Below are 23,186 nucleotides of genomic sequence, written 5' to 3'. Positions count from 1 at the left end.
GAATTCTCTACAGGGAAAAAGGCAACAATTACTTCTAAATAACTTCTGTCAGGAACATAACAGTCTTTGAAGTGGTAGAGGAGCAATGTTCAGAAAAATGGTAAAATGTGATATGCTGCTAAAAAGTATATTCCACTTATCTTGTGCTAGGAAGAATAAAATTCTCAATTATATCAGCTTTGATAAAAATAATAGGCAAGTCCTTTTGTCAGCATATATGCTTTTATTTCAGATTAAAACAAACACCAAATATTCCACACATTTCATTAATGGCAAAAGTCAGTTTTCTATTTATGCACTTAACATGAACAGTTGATGATGTAACAATTGCTCAAATGGAATACACTTTTTTAATCTGTAAAAATATAAATATAAATTCAATAGCTGTACAATTAAAAACAAGATATGATAAAAACAATTAAAATGCATTATGAAACTAAAAAGTGATCAAGGAATATTTATTTTTCAAATACAATTCTGTTCCACTATATTTAAAAAAAAAAATCAGTATATCTATTTTTACGAGCTTTTAATTTATAATGCAATTGTATCATGAAAAGTGACTATGTATGCATTGTGCTGTTTCACGTTCAGTGTCTTTCAAATAGAATTTGGTTAGTTTAGAAGCAAAAAAGTTCCCTCTATTTGAGCCTTGAAAACGTACAATGGGATGTGAAAATCAGTCTTGCCCATGCATTGTGACCAGTAATAACAAATTGGCAACTGGAATTCTGGCAATTGGAATTCAGCTAACAATTATACTGATAGAAAAAAATAAAGTTGTGCTGTGTCGACTCTGCAGGTGGTAGCAGGAGTGAAAACACAAAACAAAACACTTTTTTCATGGAAGTAAAGCAGACATGACTTGCAATATATGTAGGGTGAAATCCTGGCTCCACTGAAGTCAATAAGGAATTTTGCCATTGACTTCAGTGGGGCCAGGTTTTCACTCAGTGAATACATATGTTAAGAGAGAAAATGTCATTTTATATGCCATAAACACACTGTAAAGCTTTTAGTATATTTTTAGTATAGTCAAACTTTTGGCTTGAGATATGATCCTAATTTTAGATGGTTTTAATGATCATTCTAATATTTTGGTCAAATTGCAAGATCCAAGGCAGTTAACATAGAAGCAAACAGTTTAAAAGTGAGACAAATAGATGAAGTGTTAGTGACAAGACCCTGAGTGACTAGATTGTTTGCTGGCATAGACACAGACAGGCAGAAGAATAGGAAAAAGGATGCAGATTACCTATGCCAGTATATATAAAAATGGATAAAGAAAGAAGAAGAACATTCAGCAATTATGTAAGAGGAATCAGGTATACGTAGTTAAAAGCAATAGACTGCTTGTGGTGCTGTGAAGACAGATACACAGTACATTAACATTAAGGCAGATCATGTGTGTAGAAGAATCAAGGAACATTTCCAGTTAATGCAAAGAAAATATCTAGTTTTAAACAACTCTTCTTTCTCTACTCATGGTTTTAGCACATAAGCCCTTAACACCACACTTGAAAAAGGACACAATCAAGATTTTTAATATCTACAGGGCTAGGGTAATTTAACTCTAAGGAAACAGAAACAGGTTAGAACTTACTAGGGAAAGAGGCCTTTTTTGGTTACAGATTTTAACTAAAAAACAAAAATGTAAGCAAAATAAAAAAAACTGTAAGAACTCCCATCTCAGTTACTTCTTTCGACTAGTATATTTACATGTAAAGTTTGTTTTGTGAGAGGTCCTCCTTAATTCACATTTGCTCCCCAGAGCCCCAAGGCTTATTATAGGATCAACCTGTATTTCTGGCAGAGGAAGACTGCAATGCTCTCTCTGCCCTATCCCCCCCCCAAAGAAAACAACCTCTACCTCCCCCCCCATACAATCCCCTCTGCAGAATTTTCTATTCATGCTGGCCTAAAGGTACTCAGAATCTGAACTCCCATTCCCTGCCCAGCAGCATACTGTACTATTGACAGAAAAGTAGGCTGCCTTGAAACTTTCAGAATTGCAGTGGTTTTATAGAAAGACAAAAGCCCACCCAGTTTTCAGCTATGCCAGACAACCACACCTTCTGAACTGAGATCTGCCAGTACAAAGCCAAAATTTTGAAATCTGATACGGAAATCCATTTCAAATCCTGATGAGAAATATACTATAATACTGAAGACATTATGTAGCATGTGTGCAGAAAAAAGCTTTTAGAGAAATTAAGGAATGGAAAATTAATGGCAGTGGAGTTGGGTTTCCCAGTTGCTGCTTGTAGTTATCATTTGTTCTTTGGATCAAATCTTAACATTCCAAAAACTAGTTCATGGGTTTCTGATGTGCTTGCTCCTCATCGGTATCAGTAAGCTGGATTTTGATTTTAAGGATCAGATTGGAAGGGATTTATTTGAGCGTTTCAAATGTAGAAAGGGATTTTGCACTTTTTTTTAATGCCAGTGCAGGTAAAGATATTACAGCTTGTGTGAATATGTCAGACACTATCATAACTGATCTGCAATGGCTTTTAAATGCATAGCAAACTGTACCATGTTCCCTGGTCAATGAAGGTTTTGCATCTAACAACATATCTGATTTAGAAATGTCATGGCCTTGAGCACCATACTTGGAGACTTTACAGGCTTGGAATACTGAATGTTTCCTATTTTTTATGTTGCCCCTTTTCGTGAACTTTATTAATTCCAGTCTACAGCAAACATTGAAAGTGCTGTTTTTCCTTCAAGATCTATTTCTGGAGCAAAAAACAAAACAAAAACAAAACAAAAAGCAAACAAAAAAACCCCTTACAATCTTGCAGCTTTATTTCACTGCAAAAGTCTCAGATCCTCTTGTAGAAGAATCTCACTTTTCAGCAGAATTCACTCATTTGAAATTAAATATGCAGATTAAATTATTTACAATTCACTAATATTTTAGTCATATGAAAATTCACTAATTGCTTAGGCATCCAGGTGACCAGAGATATAGTCTTGTTACCCTGGAATATATAGTTCCCACTAAGTGAAATAGATCACACCTAACGTTTACCTAAATAATGCCTGACACTTTAAAATAGTGACATTTTAAATAAATATAAAAATCTAGCTTTAACACAACCCTTAAGAGTTGCATAATTATTATAGCTTTTCCACACACACAAAACCAATTCAAAAGATGCTGGTAATTTGGAGGATGTTGTTTTATAATACTAGCTTCCTTTACACTGCCTCTTGAATGTTCTCTCCTTTTCAGTGTTTTATAGAAGTCTTTTTATTTATGTTGTTTCTTAACTCTTAGCAGCTGGGGTACGGTTTACTAAATTAAGAATCACTACTAATAGGAAAGACCAAATGGTTATTTTTATTAAGAGTGATTAAACTCAGATTATTATTATTAGTTACATTTTTAATGATTATCCATTAGCCGTTAGGTCCAGGGTAGTTCTAGCTTTTATAAGATACTTCTACCTCCATCTGGCCTCCTCTCTGCCTTCATATAACAAATGATAGCCCCAACAGCCAAGGAAGTTCAATGGCTACTTGGGTATATATACACAAGTTAGCCAGCCTGCCAGGACTTCAAAAACAAAGCAGGGAGCAAAACTGGTATGGTACCCTGCCAGCCTTTACCATCAGCCCACAGAGAGGGAAAAAACAAAAAGAGAAGCTAAGCAGAGAGACAAGACCAACCTGGCAGCTCTATTTGGTGGTTGACCCTGGACACATTAGCCCCATTTCCCTATAATTTCTCCTCATTGCTACCACTAGTGGAAGCATTAATGTAGAGAAGACATTGATATTGTAACTACCATTTCATATGGCCTTGCTCTGTGCAGGATTAAACAGCGGATAGTCCACATTAGTGCTCCTACCATTGCTACCAATAGAGGAGCTGTACCATTTGTAGAACCAGTGGGAAACTTTTGGGAAAATGGCTAGTGTAGATGGGTGAAAACATTATTCCCTTAGTGAGCAAAGCCCTAAGGCTGCCACTCTAGTAAGTGATAGCCAATTGCTCTTTCCTCACTAGAAGAGAACTAATCAGCTTTAATTCTCACCTCAAGAATAAAAGAAGCAATTCTCTTCTATCAATCAAGCAGTGACAGAGAGCAGTTTGTATCTCTACATAGGCTTGTAGAAGAGATTAATATCCGCTATTAGATCTTACTGCTCTTCAAATGTCTATTCCAGCTTTAGTACAAAATTTACAATTAGCATGTGCAATGAGTTTCAGAACGTTGTGTGTCCTAAATATGAGTTCTTAAAATGCTATGTAAAAAACCAAAAAGGTCTTAGAGACACTGCTTCATTACACAACACTTTTTCATGAAACGTAATTGTTTGTTTGGATGGCAATTTGGAAAACAAACCATGATGCAAACAACGCTTTAAAAATTAGTGTAACAGATAGAAAAAATATTTCTTTACAATATATGAATACATTTTATTAACAAAGAGGAAGTGTGTGGGCTGTGCGTTAATCCAATAACATTTCACTCCAAAGGCCTAGGTCCAAAATTGCTATAAGGTCACTAATTAAATACATTTGGCAATTTTAAATGTATGACCAAATTCTGTTCTGATACATACAACTGCTATTGCACATGCATATCTCAGCAGAGTCTGGCATAATTCCTAGTGCATTCTTTGACACATCACACAGTCACTACACCATTTGGTGTAACTTGCAGTCTGCTTAACTGAGGCTCTAAAACTACAATAGGAAAAGGATGTTGCAGGTCAGGATTGAGGGGAATTGGCAGAGCTGTGTAGACTATGCCTGGTTTGTGCCAGAGGTAATCTTGTCTCTAATATTTATTCCCAGGCACATTTTGGTTACATTTTCAATATAGATTATTTTAACAAATAAATATAAATAAAATAGTATCGACTAGCTTTAAAGTGAAGACTGAATTCTTGAAGCTAGGAGAAAACATTCTTGATTTTCATAAGGCAAGAGAGGCACAAGTCCTTTTAAACAGATGCTTTATTATATCCACAGACGATAAAATCCCAGTGCTACAGTAAGACATGTAAATACTGAACCTGAAAGAAAACACAAGAGTTAGTGTGAAAATGAAAAAAGGCGAGAATACATTGTTAGTTCTTGTATTGCTCCCTCAGGAAGCAGTATTCCAACAGTTAATTGCAAATACAATTAATTTTTACAAGTTATGGCTAGATTCTTTATTTTTTATTTAAGAAAACAAGCTATTCATCTCCAAAGTACAAACACAACTTCAACAGGGAGGTGACCACAAAATGACAAAAGAGAAGAAAGGAAGGAAAGAGGGAGTGAAGGAAAAATGGGCCGGAAAGCTATCAGTAGTATTGAAAAATCCTATCATTGCTTACCATTCCAAGTAAGTAAGATCAAGTTATGGTTAGGAAATGAGGAAATAAAGATAATATAAATATTAGTAGCAAAGTCCAATATCTTGCAAATGCTATAGTTTTTTAAACCTCACTTATAAAGAGTAGATATGATCAATTTAATTTGTTGAAAAGTTTATCCTTTAACAAGTTTGCAATTCTGTCTTTGTGAGCCCTCATCTCCTTCTCCCAGTCACCCTCCAAAAAGTAAAGAGTGTTTTACCTTTGTCTTTAATAAGAGTAGTTACACAATGCTAAGTGATCACACAAACATAAGAACGGCCATACTGGGTCAGACCAATGGTTCATCTAGTCCAGCATCCTGTCTTCAGACAGTGGCCAATGCCAGATGCTTCAAAGGGAATTAACAGAACAGGGCATTCCAGTTCCAGCTTCCGGCCGTCAGAGGCTTAGGAACATCCAGAGCATGAGGATGCATGCCTGACCATCTTGGTTAATAGCCACTGATGGACCTATCTTCAATGAACTTACCTAATTCTTTTTTGAGCCCAGTTATAGTTTTGGCAATATGTATTGTGTGAAGTAGTAATTATTTTTCTTTGTTTTAACTGTGCTGTATTAATTTCATTGGGTGACCCCCTGATTCTGTTATGTGAAGGGGTGAATAATACTTCCTTATTTATTTTCTCCACACCATTCATGATTTTATAGATGTCTATCATGCCCCCTTTCCCCCTTAGTTGTTTCTTTTCCAACCTAAACAGTCCCAGTCTTTTTAATCTCTCCTCATATGGAAGCTGTTCTATTCCCTTAATAGGGTTGCAAACACTTTGGAGGACAGGACTAGAATTCAAAATAACCTTGACAAATTAGAGAACTGTTCTGAAATCAACAAGATGAAATTCAATAAAGACAAGTATAAAGTACTTCACTTAGGAAGTGCAATCAAATGCACAACTACAGAATTGACTAGATGGTAGCACTGTTGAAAAGGATCTGGAGGTAACAGAGGTTCACAAATTGAATGAGTCAACAATGTAATGCAATTGTGAAAAAAAGGCTAATATCATCCTGGGATATATTAACAGGAATATTGTATGTAAGATGTGGGAAGTAAATATCCCCACTCTGGTCAGCACTGGTGAGGCCTCAACTGGAGTTCTATGTCCAATTTGGGTGCTAGGCTTTAGGAAATGTGTGTATAAATTGGAGTGTCAAAAGGAGAGCAACAAAAATGATAAAAGGTTTAGAAAACCTGACCTATGAGGAAAGGTTAAAAAAACTAGGCATGTTTAGTTTTGAGAAAAGAAGACTGAGGGGTGAATTGATAACAGTCTTCAAAAATGTTAAGAGCTGTTGTAAAGAGGACAGTGATCAATTGTTCTCCATGTCCACTGAAGATAGGAAAAGAAGTCATGGGCTTAAGCTGCAGCAAGGGAAATTTAGGTTAGCTATTAGGAAAATTTTGCTAACTATAAGGGGAGTTAAGCTCTGGAATAGGCCTCCAAAGGCGGTTGTGGAATCCCCATCACTGGAAGTTTTCAAGAACATGTTGGAAAAACACCTTCAGGGATGGTTTATGTTTATTTGGCCCTATCTCTGCGCAGGGGGCTGGATCTGATGACCTCTCAAGGTCCCTTCCAGCCTTACATGTCCATGAAATTGTTCTTTACGTACAAATGCCCGAAAGCTGAAAAACTTCAGCACAAGGCGTGTATAAATACACAGGACAGTATCGTACAAACTGAACTGTTCCAATTAATGGATAAGGTTTCCATTACATCACTAACCACTTGACAGTTAATCAGATCATTTCTCTTTTAATGTAAATAAATTTAAGCACGATTCAATGAGTAAGCATGTGCCTAACTTTAAGCACACAAATAATCCCACTAAAGTCAAAGAGTCCACTCAATGTGCTTAAGTACCTTGCTGAATCAGGCCTTTAATAAGAGAGCTGAACACAACTCTAACATGAGTGCATATATTTGTCAGAATTCCTTACCTGCTAAGTATTTAATATTATCAAGTTTGTGCGATTCCAGCATTGTTTTCAGTCCTGCAACTTCTGTGTCTATTTTCCTATCTGTTCGAGTTAGAGCTCGGTCTTGTTGTGCATGCTAGAAACAAAGCAGAGTATTAAGTTATTTGAACACAATTGAACCTTAAAATAAAACTAAATCTGTTTCCTTTCTGAATTACTTTTTTTGGCTCTCCCTTCACTCTTGCAGATTTAGTACTTTAACAATGTATTAAAAACTAAGAATAAGCCTTTCTCAGGAGGCTTCTGTAGTTATACTCCTCCCTCTAAGAAGTATTACGTAATGTTATATTTCTTAAGAAGACAGAGGTTTCCCTTAGTACTGAAAATTCATACCACCACATTTAGGTGAACACAAGTATAAAACTTACTGCTCTGCTGTAATGTTTTTTAAAAAGCTTATAAAACATATATTTCCTGATGGATTTATTACAATGGTGACTTCATATCGAATTTACAATTAGCTGTAAATTCCATCATAAAACCCTATTCATAGGGCTTGTCTTTAAAAATTCATGCTGACTATACTTGACCTACAGCTTTTGTGCCTGATCCTACAATCCTTACTCAAGCAAATTTCCAACAAAGTAAAATGGGAGTTTTGCCAGAATATATATAAAATCTGGCCCCATTTTTATCTCACTCATCTGTCCACTTCCTTCCCAGCACTGGTTAAGGATGCAACATCAACATTCCCTTCTTTGCTGTTGGTGATTTGTATCACAACTTGGAAGAGGTGCAGATGAACAAGGTGCTGAGAAACTGGCAATATAAATGAATGGTGGACATACTGAATATGTACCAGTCTGGGAAAACAAAGGTGCCTGGGCTACTAAGGAATGATCTGGCTTTATTGAGGCTTGATCCTGGCTGATCTTTCTGATCACCTTGTTTCTGAGGAGAAAAGGCATGGAAGCTTAATCGGGGAAATGAGATGGTGTCCATTATCCAGGCCTGTGGGAGCTAATGCTAGGAGCAGAATCTCACTATTCCTGTTGGTTTGGTTTGTAAACATCTCCACCATGGAAAGAACTACCTTGATATAATCTGATCAAGTTTTTGTTTGGTTAGTTCTCTCTGTTCTACCATTCGCTTAAGACAACTAAACAAATCAACATGACTGTTGGGCTTGCCACAGATGTACGTGGCTTTGTTGGGCAGACCCAGGTGTTCCAATTATGGAAGAATTTTCTGGCGTCTCTTTTTAGACTTTCATTTTCTGGTCCATCTTTGCAGTTTATAGGAGCCTAGTAGTTCTGCTGTCACCTTCCAAGTGAATAGTTGCAGTTCCCAGAAGGCCCCTTGGGAGGAAGCTGACTATTTCATTTCCTGCTTCCCACAGCTCCAGGAGGTTGATGCTGAGCTGGGATTCCTGGGGAGATCACTTGCCATGACTCATGTCCCATCTAAGCTCTCCTTCCCGAAAGTTGGTGTTGGTTGCCATGCACACTACTGGTGCATCTGCCAAAGCTGTGTCCTTGTGATCACTACTGAAGGGACTGGACATCTGAAGGGACTATCAACACGTGGTCCATATCCTGAACCAGGTACCTCCAGGCCTGATTGGGAAGTTCTGAAGGAGATGAAAGTTGGAGTACTCAACGTACTTTTCCCTTCCTCACAGGCCTTTATCATATGGATCAGCTGAATGCACTAATGTGCTGAGGAATTGCAGCTTGTGTTATGTCAAATTTCTCCTCCGACAGTACCAAAAGACCCAGGTTGGTTTCGAATTCCTAAGGTTGGGTAAGAGAACTCTTCTGATGATTCACTATGCATCTATTATGTTCCAGGAACTGGATGATTTGTTGAACATGGCAAGCTCATATGATTGCACCTTTGCTAGCAGGTTATCCAGAAAGTGGTAGAACTGGATGCCGTCTTATCTCAGAATAGCAGAAAAATCATTAACTTTGTGAACACCCCAGGGCTGGGCAACAGACTAAAGTACATTGCTCGACTATGATAATTGTTATTCCTGAATGTAAAATATAGGAACCATTAGTGGCAGGAATGTTTTGGAATGTGATTATTCTTGAGATCTATGAAGTTTAAGAAATAATTCCCAAGATTTCTTATGCCAGATCTTTAAATCTCCATCCTGAAATGAGTTCTGCACACAGAGAGGTTGAAGATTGACAAGTCCAGTTTTTTTGGTCAAGGAGCGGGCTGACAGTTCAAAGAGGTGAACATCTGAACTAGAGCCATTTGATATAGTTGGCTGGGTACCACTCTACAGCTGAAGCAGTTGAGGATCTACTGTTAGGCTTGGAGTCCCCTACCTAGTCCCCTACCTTCCTCAAGGTGCTCTCCCAAAGAGTCTCTCTGCCAATACAAACCACACTGGGAGAAGATAGCAAAACCTTCCGAGGAAAGGAATTCTCAGAGAGCTGTTGAGGAAATCTTTGTTTCTGAGTACAGAAGCAGAAGACTGGGGAGTCACATTAATGTAGTTGACTAGTTGCACCTGTTGAGGATGCCAACAGACAAACTGCATGTGGAGGGGGGAGCAAAGAGGCTAGAGAGGATCCTTTTGTTGGACTCAGATTTAGAAAGGGTAGAAAAACCCAGCAGTTTCAAGCAGTTTCCATGATAGAGACAATGTCACACACAAAAGTTCTCAAAATAACTTAAACATATGATAATTGAATTGAATATTTATATATGTTCAGGGTTTTGAGAACATAAAACTCCATGTGAGCTTTGCTTTCATGTGTTTCATGTATTCCTGGGGGAATTCTGCTCCACTGCGTGAATTCACACAGTAATTAATGTTATGCGCAGAATTTCCTTTTCCTCCCACAGAAATGGGCTGCAGAGCTGCTGGCTGCCCCTAGGGGGTACTGGACCCAGCTGAGCCCAGCTCACAAATAGACGACACTACCGGGGGAAGGGGAGGGAGCTGGAGGGTTCCCAGCAGCTCCTGTTCTCAGCATGCCCTGAAGGAAGGAGGCGGTGTGCAGGAAACTCCATACTAGCTTGGGACCCAGCATTGGGCTGTTTCTCCCTCTGGATCTCTGGGGGGTAAGGGGTGTGGGTATCTGGGCTGGGGGGTGCCCCGTGGCTGAGATCTGGGGGGTAGGGAGTATGTGCGAGTGTCTGTGCTGGGGAAGGGGGAGGGGCGCGCAGGTGGGGTCTGGGGAAAAGGGGTAGAGAAACAGGAACTGAGTTATCGTAGGGGTTTCTTTAATTCTCTACTCCTGGGGGAATTTATTGTGTGTCTGTATTGTTACAGACATAGTTGCTGCCAGGTATTTCGAAATAAATTAATTGAAACTGGCATGATTATGTTGTGTTATTTTGACAAATAAAATACGCAGAATTTTACAATATTGTGCGCAGAATTAAGGTGCCACAAGTCCTCCTGTTCTTCTTTTCATGTATGTACAGCATTATATTTCAGTTACCTGTGTAGTAATGTCATAGTACTATATATAAGTACACAACAAACTATTTAAAACTAGCTAAAAACTGAGTTTTGTACATTTAGGATACCTGATATATGGACATTTAAATACTACTCATGTTAAAGATTTTTGTGCCTGGTTACAGTACACAAATACAATAAGCCTTATTATATCATTCAACAATCCATTCTTAAATTCTAAATTCTTACCAATGCCACGATTTCTGTCCTTATTTCCAGCAGTTTTTTTTCATTAACTGAATACTGAAGAAAAAAGCAAACAAAAAAAGCATTATTCTCTCTTCTGAATTTCTTCCCAGCTTCACATTAGTACTTTTGCTTAGTTTCCAACATCATTGTTATAATTCATAAGCTGGAATTCAGTATTCTTCTGTGTTTGCCAACAATATTTAGAGTTACCATTGTAAAACAGATGTTGCTCTTTGGAAGAAAAGAAAGTTTAAGCCAAATGTTTCAGCAAATCTCAGAGTTATAAGGGCAGCAGATCTTCTACCAGAAACTGCCCTTTAATTATGGCAATATGTTTGCTGATTGGCAATGGGAAAGGATTGCAGACCTGCATTTAAAAACACACACACACGTCTCGTAACTGAGGCTAGATTTAAATATTCTGCTGTGTTCACTTATGCATGGCTTAAAGAGGACAAGGTTAGACTTCAGCCACTTTTCTCACCCCCCATTCCCCAGTATGAAGTTTTAAAAGATAAAAGCAGATTTAATTATCATATACAGTTGTTTAATCAGGATTAGATTTGTTCCCCACTTGAAATTTTGGAGTGACAGTGAAAGAAAAGATGGGTAGCCCTTCTTTTAATTAGAAATTAACACTATTAAAAATTATTGTATTTGTCAACTATACTATGTTTATGTCTCATGGTAATCCATTAACTGGTTTATGAAACCAGAAGGATGCATCACAAATCCACATAATGTTTTTGAGTTCTATCTGCGTCTTTGATTGAACTAACAGATCACATAAAATGGGGGATGGGGGGAGGGGGGGAAGAATATCACATGTTGCAAAATAAAAGATTACTGCATGCTTGCAATAACTGAAACACATCAGTATCATTCAAGTTCAGAGAGACTCTGGTGAATGGAGTGGGGGACAAAAATACCACAAACAAACATCTTCACTCAATATTTCTTTTTAAACAAGTGCTAAAAGGGCAGATTATCTACATCAGAACCTAATTTAAAAGTGCAATGTTTTTCAATCAAAGTTACAAACCATCATGACAGGAGATTGAACATTACAATAGTAAGTAATAGCTGATCATCACTACTTGGTGCCATGCTCAAAAGAACAATTACATTTAAAATGATTCCATAATTTAAGAGTGAAATGATGCACAATACATATTTTAGTAGCTTTAGCTATGTTTAAGGTTGCTAGAACTTCCATTCTAATGGCCCCTTTTTAGTAGTTTATATTTTTTAACTTTTTTGGATGAAATTTTGCAGGTCTGACTCTGTTCAAAGTTTTTTTTGTTGTTTGAAATTATTCAGATATTTAAAAAAAAAATAAAGACAGAGAAATGCACACTTTCAGCAGTAAAGAAGTCAACAACTACTTGTAACAGCTCTAGCACCTAAGTAGATGGGGGACAGAAAACTAAAAGTTGGCAGGGAGATGGCCCTTAGGTTTGATATGTGTTTTCAGTGGTTGAGTAACAATCCATAAAAGTTAAAAGTAAAAGTCCAATAACAATAATATTCTTTTAACGTTTTATGGCATTTCCTAGAATTTTAAAAAGTAATAGAAAAAAATCCATAATGTAGATTAATTTGCTAAGCAGCAAGGGCTGGGCTAATGGAGTAACTGGTAGCAGAAGATAACAGCCTATTATTATGTTGATCAGCACTAGAGGCAGGTGGTGCACAAATTTTATCCAGGAGTTTATCCAGTGTCTAATGTGGACACTAGAACGAATGGATATAAACTGGCCGTCGGGAAGTTTAGGCTTGAAATTAGACGAAGGTTTCTAACCATCAGAGGGGTGAAGTTTTGGAATAGCCTTCCGAGGGAAACAGTGGGGGCGAAAGACCTCTCTGGCTTTAAGATTAAGCTTGATAAGTTTATGGAGGGGATGGTTTGATGGGATACAGTGATTTTAGTCAATAGGTCGATAACAATGGTCAATGATGGGATATTAAAAGTTACTACAGAGTACTATTCCAGAAGGTTTGGCTAGAGAATCTTGCCTGCAATGCTCGGGGATCAGCTGATCGCCATATTTGGGGTCGGGAAGGAATTTTCCTCCGGGGTAGATTGGCAGAGACCCTGGAGGTTTTTCGCCTTCCTCCGCAGCATGGGGCAGGGGTCTCTTGCTGGAGGATTCTGAGCGACTAGAAGTCTTTAAATAATGATTTGGGAGTTCTACAGCTAAGTCAAGGGAGAGAATTCTTCCAGGAGTGGGTGGGTCAGGTTTTGTGGCCCGCATCATGCGGGAGGTCAGACTAAATGATCATAATGGTCCCTTCTGACCGTAGAGTCTATGAGTCTATGAGTTTTACAGATATTTGCTGACAAGAGAATTCTTGGTTCCGGAAGGGAGTCTGCTGCAGTGGTTCTGCCCGTCCCCCTCAAACCTATGTCTATCCTCCAACCCTTGTCCCTTACAAGCCCCACTCCTCCTAATGCCCCCACCACCCTGACTCATTCTGTCCTTGGCTTCTGACCCCCTCACTCTCTGCTCCTTCACATCCCTCAGCTTCTTCCCACCATCCTCTTGTTGTCCCTCCCCATCCCCATCTTCTACCCACCCTCTGCCTCTGCTCCTATAAATCCCCCTGCCTGTCCCATCCAATTCCCCGCTCTGGTTCCTGCCTCTCCCCCTCCATCTACCCTCCACATTTCCCAGCTTGTGCTCCCCACATGCCTCCCCTAATACTCCCTCTGCTCCTATTCAACTCCGACTCCTGGCTCTTATCTCTCACTCTTTCCCCCATGAATACTGTCCCCCTAGCCTTCTGCTTCTCCCCACCCTCTGGCTCCTGCAATCCCCCTTTTCCCTTATCTCTTCCCCTTTCTTTAGCCCTCTGCAGTCTAAATCAGGCTACTCCTCCTCCTCACTGCCTGGGTACCAGCAGGGGGTACACTGAGAGCACAGGGGAGAGAGTCTCCCTGCTCTCAGTTCTGCTGCCACAGTATCCTGGAGCAACATTTGCAAGAAAAGTTCTTCTCAGTCTCTGCAGCACTGGACTAGAGCATTCCCCATATTTTTTTTCATGGGACCAGCATTTTTGACACAAAGACCACCCCTTTGCCAAATTGCAAGTCCCTGTTTCAAAACATGGAGGCACTACAACATCTTAAAAAGTCTGATAAGCATTTGTTTACAGGGCAAAACATTGTATTTTTCCCTAATTTTGTCCACAGAAACCACTGATCCTATTTTTTTAAAGAAGGAGGTTCACCCTGAGGTAGACACCCAGTATGGAAAAATTCAGCCCAAATGGTTAATTTGGCAGGGTTACCAGCAAAACAGAGTCTTACAATGTGTTGGGCAATCTTAACTAAAGACATTACTCCTGTGAGGTCTATAAATATGTTGAATACTATAGTAAATTTAAGCAAGCTGTAAGATTCATTTGAACTAGTTTTATATAAATTGGCAGGATTTTCAATTCAATTATATGAAAGAGAAAAGATCATTCTATTCTACAATACTCATGGCTCCACTTCTTTCGTTACACAGACTTGAGATATTTTCTTGTGCGATAAGAGCAGGTAAAGCAAACTGCCAGAATGTTCCTGGCAGATGCCCTAGTACCAGCGGTTCCCAAACTGTGGGTTGTGGCCCCAAATGGAGCACGCCATCAGCAGGTGAGATTCTGGTGATGCCTATTACATGGAGGGTGCCATTTTGCTCTGCACAGCATGACCTTGCATGCACCATACATATGAGGTCACACTGTGTGGAGAATGCTTTTTTGTAGAGCAAAATGGTGTTGTCCATGCGGGGTGACCTCGCACATATGGTGCATGTGAGGTAATGCTGTGCAGAGGACACGCTTTCTCTCTACAAAATGGCATCCTCCATGCTGTCTGGGGTCCTGGCAGGAAATACTTCATTAAAATGGGATCGTGCCAGGAAAAATTTGGGAACCTCTGCCCTAGTCCTAGGCTCAGAGCAATGAAAAGCTCCCCATTTGCTCATTTCTCAACAGCCTTAGTTTGCCCATTCAACTGAGTCTTTCTGGTTATATTTGTGACTGTCCCTCCCAACTTCTTTATGTGGGCTTTTGCCCCACATTTCAGTATGCCTCTCCTCTTCCCAAACTGGATTCTTGGATGCAGCAGAAGGAAACATTGACTAGCTATTGCAATGTCATAACCTAAATAATGCCCTTCTGCTTCCTATCTTATCACTAGAGAAACTTTCCTACCTTGCCTTTAAATGCAAAAGTTGAAACCACATAAATAATAACTGTAATACAAGTACTGTATATATATTTATATTTTAAACCGCATGCAGATGGAATATTAGCTCACCATACTTTGGAAATATTTTAGGAGTAAAGCCACTGGCTAAGCCTCTAGTAATTTAAGTTACCTCAGGTATCTTCCTAGGTAAGTGTGCTTTATTTTTCTCTACAGCTTTTATAGGACTCTGGGCATTCAAGTATAGGTCTCACCTGTGTCCAAGTGCATATGCCAATAATGCTTTAATTAATGCAGAAGAAACAACATCTAGACATAAGCACAGGTTGAAGAGAGGTCACAGAACTTTCACCCAGCCCTTTATTTTGGGTTCTCCACTTTCCTATTATGTACAAATAAACCTTATTTTGTATGTAGCATCATGTTCTCCATTCACCTGCCTCTTTCCTCATTCTATGCCAGAGTTCTGGCCATGCATGATGTCTGTTGACAACAACTAGCAAGCAAGCAGTCTCCTTGAAAGATACAATGCCCTGTATAACAACAGACTGCAATGGAATACATGACTGTAGTTTATAGTTGTCTACTTCTTCACATAAAGGTTGGGGTTTCATCTAGAAAAGCAATGTAGACTAGTGCTTTGAGCAAGAGACAGAGTCCAGATTCCTGGGCTCTATTCCTGTCATCCTGGACACATCACAAACTCTTTGTGCCTAAGTTAACTGATCTGTAAAATGCATACAATAATGCTTACCTACCCATAGAGATATTGTGAGGCTTGCTATTTAAGTAGTTAAAAGAACTTCAGAGGAAAGGTGCTACGTTAGTGCAAAGCATTATTTTTGCAACATCTGAAAAATCTACAAGTTCAAAAGTTTGAAGGCCTCAGTTTGTTCTTCAACCCAATTCTCTCATGGTGCAGCACAGAGGGCTACCCACAGTACTAAGTCATTGACCCAACCCAGGATAGCTCGTTTGACAACTATTATGAGTACAGGTCTGTCTCATCTTACGCGGGGGTTCCATTCCGCGGTTAGCGCATAAAGCGAAAACCGCGTATAGCCAAAACCCCCCTGAGTTCAATGGCGGGCGAAATCGCCCGCAGTACAGGTATAGTATTAAAATTGTTGTTTTTCTCTCTCTCTCTTTTTTTTTTTTTTGCCGACCGCGTATAGTTGAAATCACGCGTAAGATGCGGTAGACCTGTAATCACTTTCAAGGGCACATCTACCAGTTTTGAAAGAATAAAGATTAGCAGTATCTAAAGAAAATAAAGCTTACTGCCCATAGTAATGGTCAATATTATTCCCTCACTACACATCTATGAAATATAAATGTTAAATCTGATGACTAGGGACTAGGGAAAATAAAATCCGTAGAAAAATGTCATTCAAAAAAGACTATTCAAGTTAGGCAATATAATTTTCTTTGATTTGCTGAAATATATTTTGGTAATGGCATTTACAGGAGCTTAAAACAGAGTTACATATAATACTCTAAAAGAGAAAAAAACTTGCCAATTTACTGTAACCTTTATTACTCCAGTTTAAGATCATAAAGATTTTCAGTTCTACCAGACACTTGAAAGTCAGAAGTCACTGGATCCATACCAGTTAGGACAAGATATTGTGAAAATCACTTCAATCAAACTGTTAGCTGACATACTGGCTACGATGTAATTAGTCCCCTATTGGAGCAAGGAGAGGCTTTCAATTTAGGTAATTTAACAAAGTATTTAAACTTAATTTGACTAGATAAATTTAGAAAAAAAAACATTATTTCCTCATTAATCTTGATATTAAAAACAATGTCAAAATGTGATAAAATATTAAAAGCGAATGGTGTCACATTATACTACAGCATGTAGTTCACACTAGCTTCTGGCCAAAAGACTTCATTGACAACCATGAAAATTACATTCTTGACCAAACAATTTCAAATGGTATTCACATTTTACATACTTCTAGAACAGGGCTAGGCAACCTGCAGCATGCAAGCTGATTTTCAGTGGCACTCTCACTGCCTGGGTCCTGGCCACCGGTCCAGGAGGTTCTGCATTTTAATTTAATTTTAAATGAAGCTTCTTAAACATTTTAAAAACCTTATTTACTTTACATACAACAATAGTTTAGTTATATATTATAGACGTATAGAAAGAGACTTTCTAAAAACGTTAAAATGTATTACTGGCACGTGAAATCTTAAATTAGAGTGAATAAATGAAGACTCAGCTCACCACTTCTGAAAGGTTGCCGACCACTGTTCTAGAAGAAATCCATAACACTTACCAGTTCTTTTACTCTGCTCTTCTCCAGATTGAAGCCTAATTTGTTATCTGCACGAACTTTGATAACTTCATCCTAGAGAAAAATTATGCAAAATATATCAGGAAATTTAAAAAACCAACAACATTTTCCTTGTACAATTCATGAGCTAAGTAACGGAACAAATATATTGTGCCTTCCTACTGCAAACCTCAATAAAAGGACTTTTTTCCAGATACTGTGAAACTGATGCAGCCTATGTGGGGACCTACTTTGCCCCTTCAATCAATGGAAAATACTCATGACTTCTGGGGTGAATAGGATTCCTGAAAGCCATGACAACTAGCAGCTGCTTTTGAGACTAAAACACTGACATAGCAGATCCAGGACAATGTAACATGTCCATCCAATGAAGCTGAGAATATTTCTTGTGTCCCAGGTACTACAAACTTAGACGTTTGGAGGCCAGGTCTGGGTATGTGTAAAATTTTGATGTCCCATAGAGATATACTACTGCTCTAATCCATTCAAGACAGCATATAAAAATATGCTTGCAAAGAGGACACTAGTAATGGTCATCTAATAACTGTTTGGCTTAAAAGAAAACTACAGATAACTTAAGACAGCTCATGGAATATTTACTGGAAGTTATATAACAGACATATTATATTTTTAAAAAACTTTATAGAGCTACTTGTCAATGTTTTACTTGCAGGATAGCAGTAAATGGTTCTGCTGCTTCTCAATGACAGCTACCATTTTACTGCTACTTCCCAGAGGAATTCCAGTCTCCAGACCGTGGGTCATAGAGCAAGCTGCTAACCAGACTAGTGCATAGGATAAATGTGAAGACTGATGAATATTCCAAAAAATTCTATGTATCAGAGACATGCAAGCATTTTTTACAAGCCACTATATTAAGCTAATAAAAAACATTTAATTATCTTAGAATGAACAACACTTACAGACTGATTTCTGTTTTAGCAATTTTTAATTCTGCTAAATAACTTTAAAATTAGTGACAGATATTTTACAATGATCAATTTTTAATTATAAAATTTTAAGTTACGATTTTCTTTTAACAAACCTATCTCACATACTGTGTAAACTTCTACTTGTTTTATATAAGAACAAATAAATGATTTTAACCTTGACTGTTACCCAGAATAAATTTTCATTATATGACTAAGGAAAAATGTAACTAAATAATTTAATTTTATGTAAAAACAAATTATGATGACCTCAAACCTCTATTATCAGAGGGGTAGCCGTGTTAGTCAAACCTCTATAAAACCTACTAATGAAAAGTACCAGTTTTAGGAAGAATGATTTGGGATAGAGATATTAACGTCTACGTAAAAGGAAATAAATATCAAATGCAACTAATTATGATAGATCTAGTCTAAAAACCAGGGATTAATTAGAAATATTTAAAACTATATTTTAGAGTGTTCAAAAGTGCAGAATACAAATACACAATTTGAGCCTTATTTTAGACATGATGTAATATTATGGAAATCAAGACAACAGGAAGGGGATGGGGGTGATGAATAATTACAAGATCACATAGTTACTAAGCCTAGATAGGTCAAAAGCTTGATGGTTTAGTGGAGAAGCATTAGGAGATCAGCAACCTGGGATTGGAAGGGTGTGTCCTCTCTCCAGCTGAGAGGAGCAAAGTAGGGAAGAGTGGTGAATAGGAACCCTGAGACTATGTCCTCGGGGGCAACCATTTTTCCTAAGTCTGGCTTCATTAACACTGGGAACAGTGGGAAGTGGTGTCCATTTTGAAAGAGGGCATTTTTTTTTTTTATTAAGGGCATCCCGTAGCTTCACACCCATTGAAAATTGGAGACAGCAATCATTTTGAAAGAGGCCAGTTAGTAATGGAATTCTCTGAAGGAGAAAAATTTTCATGGCATCTTCTGAAGCAGCATCAGCTGTCAGTTAAGAAGAACAGCACTAAAAGGACCATTAACCCTGAAAAAACAAGCAAACAAAAAAACCTTTTCATGTAGTCTGTATACTCAACTTCAGTAAAATGTAATTATATGGGAAGTTCGAAGAGAGTTTTCATTTTTCTGTTATTACAATCATTTGGATAAAAACATGGTCTGGCACATGGGGTTAAATTTAGTAAAAAACTATTTTTAAATTAAAATTAACTCAAATAAACCAATTTACTTGCAGATTCTCAGAAAACCAATTCTGTGCCCAAAGAGTAAATGCTGTAAATTTGTGGATGATGCCATGCATTTTCATAGGTAACAAAGTGGCCTTAAGAGCAGAACTCAATTCAGCCTTAACTAGGGTGACCAGATGTCCCGATTTTATAGGGACAGTCCCGATTTTTGGGTCTTTTTCTTATATAGGCTCCTATTACCTCCTGCCCCCGTCCTGACTTTTCACATTTGCTGTCTGGTCACTTTAGCCTTAACCATGGAACTGCAACTGACACTTTCTTAATTCAATCAATGAAATGCAAATAAAGGAAAACAGCTAAGACAGTGAAAAATAAATCCCATTTAAAACATATTTTTAGATTTTAATAGTTTCAGGTACCACTAAGAATACATACATGAAGCTGCCTTTGCTGCAGTCTCCAGGATTTGGAGATTTCAGTCCCCCATACAAGGTACCTGCAGCACAACAACTAAGCACTTTAGTAGCAGAGATGAGTAAAAGCCTTTTAAAAGCGAACAAGATAGATATTTAAAATGGCTCTCTAAATTCTTCATGTTCATTATAGTCATATTGCATCTAAGTAGTAATATAAATAATGTATCTTACCATTACTTGCTTCTTTAGCAGCTGGAGTTCAAGTTTTATTTTCTTAAAAAAAAAAAAAAAAAAAAAAAAAAAAAAGTACATATAAATAAAAGTCCTAAGAGTACTGGTGAATCTGCATTACCGCTACTAGCACTGTATTAATGATCAATAAACTATGAATATTTCTAATTTCCTTTTCATTTTATAGATTGTCTAGTCCTAGCAAATGTGAGACAGGTTACAGTATCAATTAGTTATTTCTGCAAAAACACTTTTTAAGAAGCATGTGTATCTACAGCTTCTTTCTGCTATTAACACTCCAGAATTGTTTTTTTAAGGGTTCCAGTTTAATAAATTATAAGGCTGTCAAGCGATTAAAAAAGTTAATTGCGATTAAGTGCACTGTTAAACAATAATAGAATACCATTTATTTAAATAGTTTTGGCTGCTTTCTACATTTTCAAATATATTGATTTCAATTACAACACAGAATACAAAGTGTACAGTGCTTACTTTATTTTTGATTACAAGTATTTGCACTGTAAAAAAAGAAATAGTATTTCAATTCACCTAATACAAGTATACTGTACGGCAACCTCTATCATGAAAGTTGAATTTACAAATGTAGAATTATGTACAAAAAAACTGCATTCAAAAATAAAACAATGTAAAATTTTAGAGCCTGTAAGTCCACTCAGTCCTATTTTTTGTTCAGCCAATCGCTCAGACAAACAAGTTTGTTTACATTTGCAGGAGATAATGGTGCCCACTTCTTGTTTCCAATGTCACCTGAAAGTGAGAACAGGCATTCTCATGGCACTGTTGTAGCTGGAATTGCAAGGTATTTACTAATACCAATGCTAAACATTCATATGCCCCTTCATGCTTCAGCCACCATTCCAGAGGACATGATTCCATGCTGATGACACTTGTTAAAAAAATAATGCATTAATTAAATTAGTGACAACTCCTTGGGGGGAGAATTGTATATCCCCTGCTCTGTTTTACCCGCATTCTGCCATATATCTCATGTTATAGCAGTCTAGCATGATGACCCAACCCATGTTGTTCATTTTAAGAACACTTTCACTGCAGATTTCACAAAACAGAAAGAAGGTACCAATGTGAGATTTCTAAAAATAGCTACAGCACTCGATCCAAGGTTTAAGAATCTTAAGTGCCTTCCAAAATCTGAGAGGGACGAGGTGCGGCGCATGCTTTCAGAAGTCTTAAAAGAGCAACACTCCAGTGCGGAAACTACAGAACCCGAACCACCAAAAAAGAAAATCAACCTTCTGCTAGTAGCATCTGACTCAGAAAATAATAATGAACATGCGTCAGTCTGCACTGCTTTGGATTGTTATCGAGCAGAACTTGTCATCAGCATGGACAAATGCCCCCTGGAATGGTGTTGAAGCATGAAGTGATATATGAATCTTTAGCGCATCTGGCACGTAAATATCTTGCGACACTGGCTACAACAGTGCCATGAGAAAACCTGTTCTCACTTTCAGGTGACATTGTAAACAAGAAGAGGGCAGCATTATCTCCTGAAAATGTAAACAACTTGTTTGTCTTAGCGACTGGTTGAACAAAAGTAGGACTGAGTGGACTCGTAGGCTCTGATGTTTTACATTGTTTTGTTTTGAGTGCAGTTATATAACAAAAAATCTCTACATTTGTAAATTGCACTTTCACGACAAAGATTGCACTACAGTACTTGTACAAGGTGAATTGAAAAATACAATTTCTTTTGTTTACAAATATTTGCACAGTAAAAATTATAATAAAAAATAATGTACACTGAATACAATATATATGAAAGTGTAGAAAAACATCCAAAATATTTAATACATTTCAATTGGTATTCTATTGTTTAACAGTGCAATTAAAACTGCGATTAATCACAATTAATTTTTTTGAGTTAATTGTGTGAGTTAACTGCGATTAATCAACAGCCCTAATAAATTGTGTTTCCAATTTATGTATGTTAAACACAGTTCAGAAGCACCTTAAGTAAACAGTCCCATTATTTTTTCCTTGTTCATTCACCTCTAAATATATGAGATTAAGGATAAACAAATCTTCCCTTCTCAACAGCCAACAGAATATCTTCTATTTTGTTTCCTTTAATTGTGACCTTTGGCATAATTGTTAACAACCTACCATGCTACAAGGTTTCTTTCAACATCATTTTGCTCGCTGTAAATTTGTTAAACCGCATCTGCCAACCAGATGGTAAAGATTCCTCCTCTTCAGCAGACTAATTTCACTCCTTTGGGCTGACTGACAGGGTCCCTATACAGCAAAAGGATATGCTCAGCTTCTAGGAAGAGGAGCAATGGATATCTGAAATATGCCAGGAGCGTTTTAATTCTGTCCCCAAAGGAGCCTAAAAATCTTATAAGACATGGATTCAACTACGGATTGTATAACTACTACTGGATCAAATTTTTTAATGCTGTAAATGATTAATTATATTATATTACTACTTCTTCAGGTTACTGGGAGCTCTGCAAGCAAATCTCCACACTTGATACTATGATTCCTCTACTCTTGGCTTTCCCTCCCCTCCTCCCAACACAGAGAAGTTTTAAAACACAACAACAAAGCTTGATGCATGGCTTTTCTCTAAGCTATGTGTTCTCAACCTGGGGCTCATGACCACCTTCCCTTACTTTATGGCAAATTGGGAGGGGCATCTCAAAGCTTTTTTCTGTTGTAACATGAAGTCATGGTATGGAAAAAGTTGAGAACCACTTCTCTATGCGGTATACAAAAAAACCAGTGCTACTGTAGTTTGCATATGTGTTTTTTACCTCATTTTCAGCTCGGAGTGCTGAAAATTCACTCTTTTCTAAGATAATCATATCCTTTTTCACACCACCAATATGAGACATTATTTGCTGAAGAGTGATTTCCTTTGAAAGAAGAAAGAAAAATTCAATACCATACCATAACAATTGCAACATCCTAAAA

General features: G+C 37.6%; 1 protein-coding gene across 1 annotated transcript in view; it reads right to left on the bottom strand.

Moving 5' to 3' along the window:
- Positions 1-203: 203 nt before the first annotated feature.
- MCUR1 (mitochondrial calcium uniporter regulator 1) overlaps positions 204-23,186 on the bottom strand; it is a 34,966-nt gene continuing 11,983 nt past the window's right edge. The window contains exons 4-9 of the mRNA XM_005302856.4: positions 23,027-23,128; positions 20,229-20,270; positions 17,463-17,534; positions 10,977-11,030; positions 7,325-7,439; positions 204-5,031 (exon numbers count right to left, since the gene is read on the bottom strand). Of these exons, the coding sequence (XP_005302913.2) occupies positions 4,976-5,031; positions 7,325-7,439; positions 10,977-11,030; positions 17,463-17,534; positions 20,229-20,270; positions 23,027-23,128 (441 nt within the window). The 3' untranslated portion in view covers positions 204-4,975. The remainder of the gene's footprint in view (positions 5,032-7,324; positions 7,440-10,976; positions 11,031-17,462; positions 17,535-20,228; positions 20,271-23,026; positions 23,129-23,186) is intronic.

The sequence above is a fragment of the Chrysemys picta genome, chromosome 2 (assembly GCF_011386835.1).
Source record: "Chrysemys picta bellii isolate R12L10 chromosome 2, ASM1138683v2, whole genome shotgun sequence".
Taxonomy (NCBI): domain Eukaryota; kingdom Metazoa; phylum Chordata; order Testudines; family Emydidae; genus Chrysemys; species Chrysemys picta.
The sequence above is the reverse complement of the archived record's forward strand: the minus strand, read 5'-3'. Positions and strand labels throughout refer to the sequence as shown.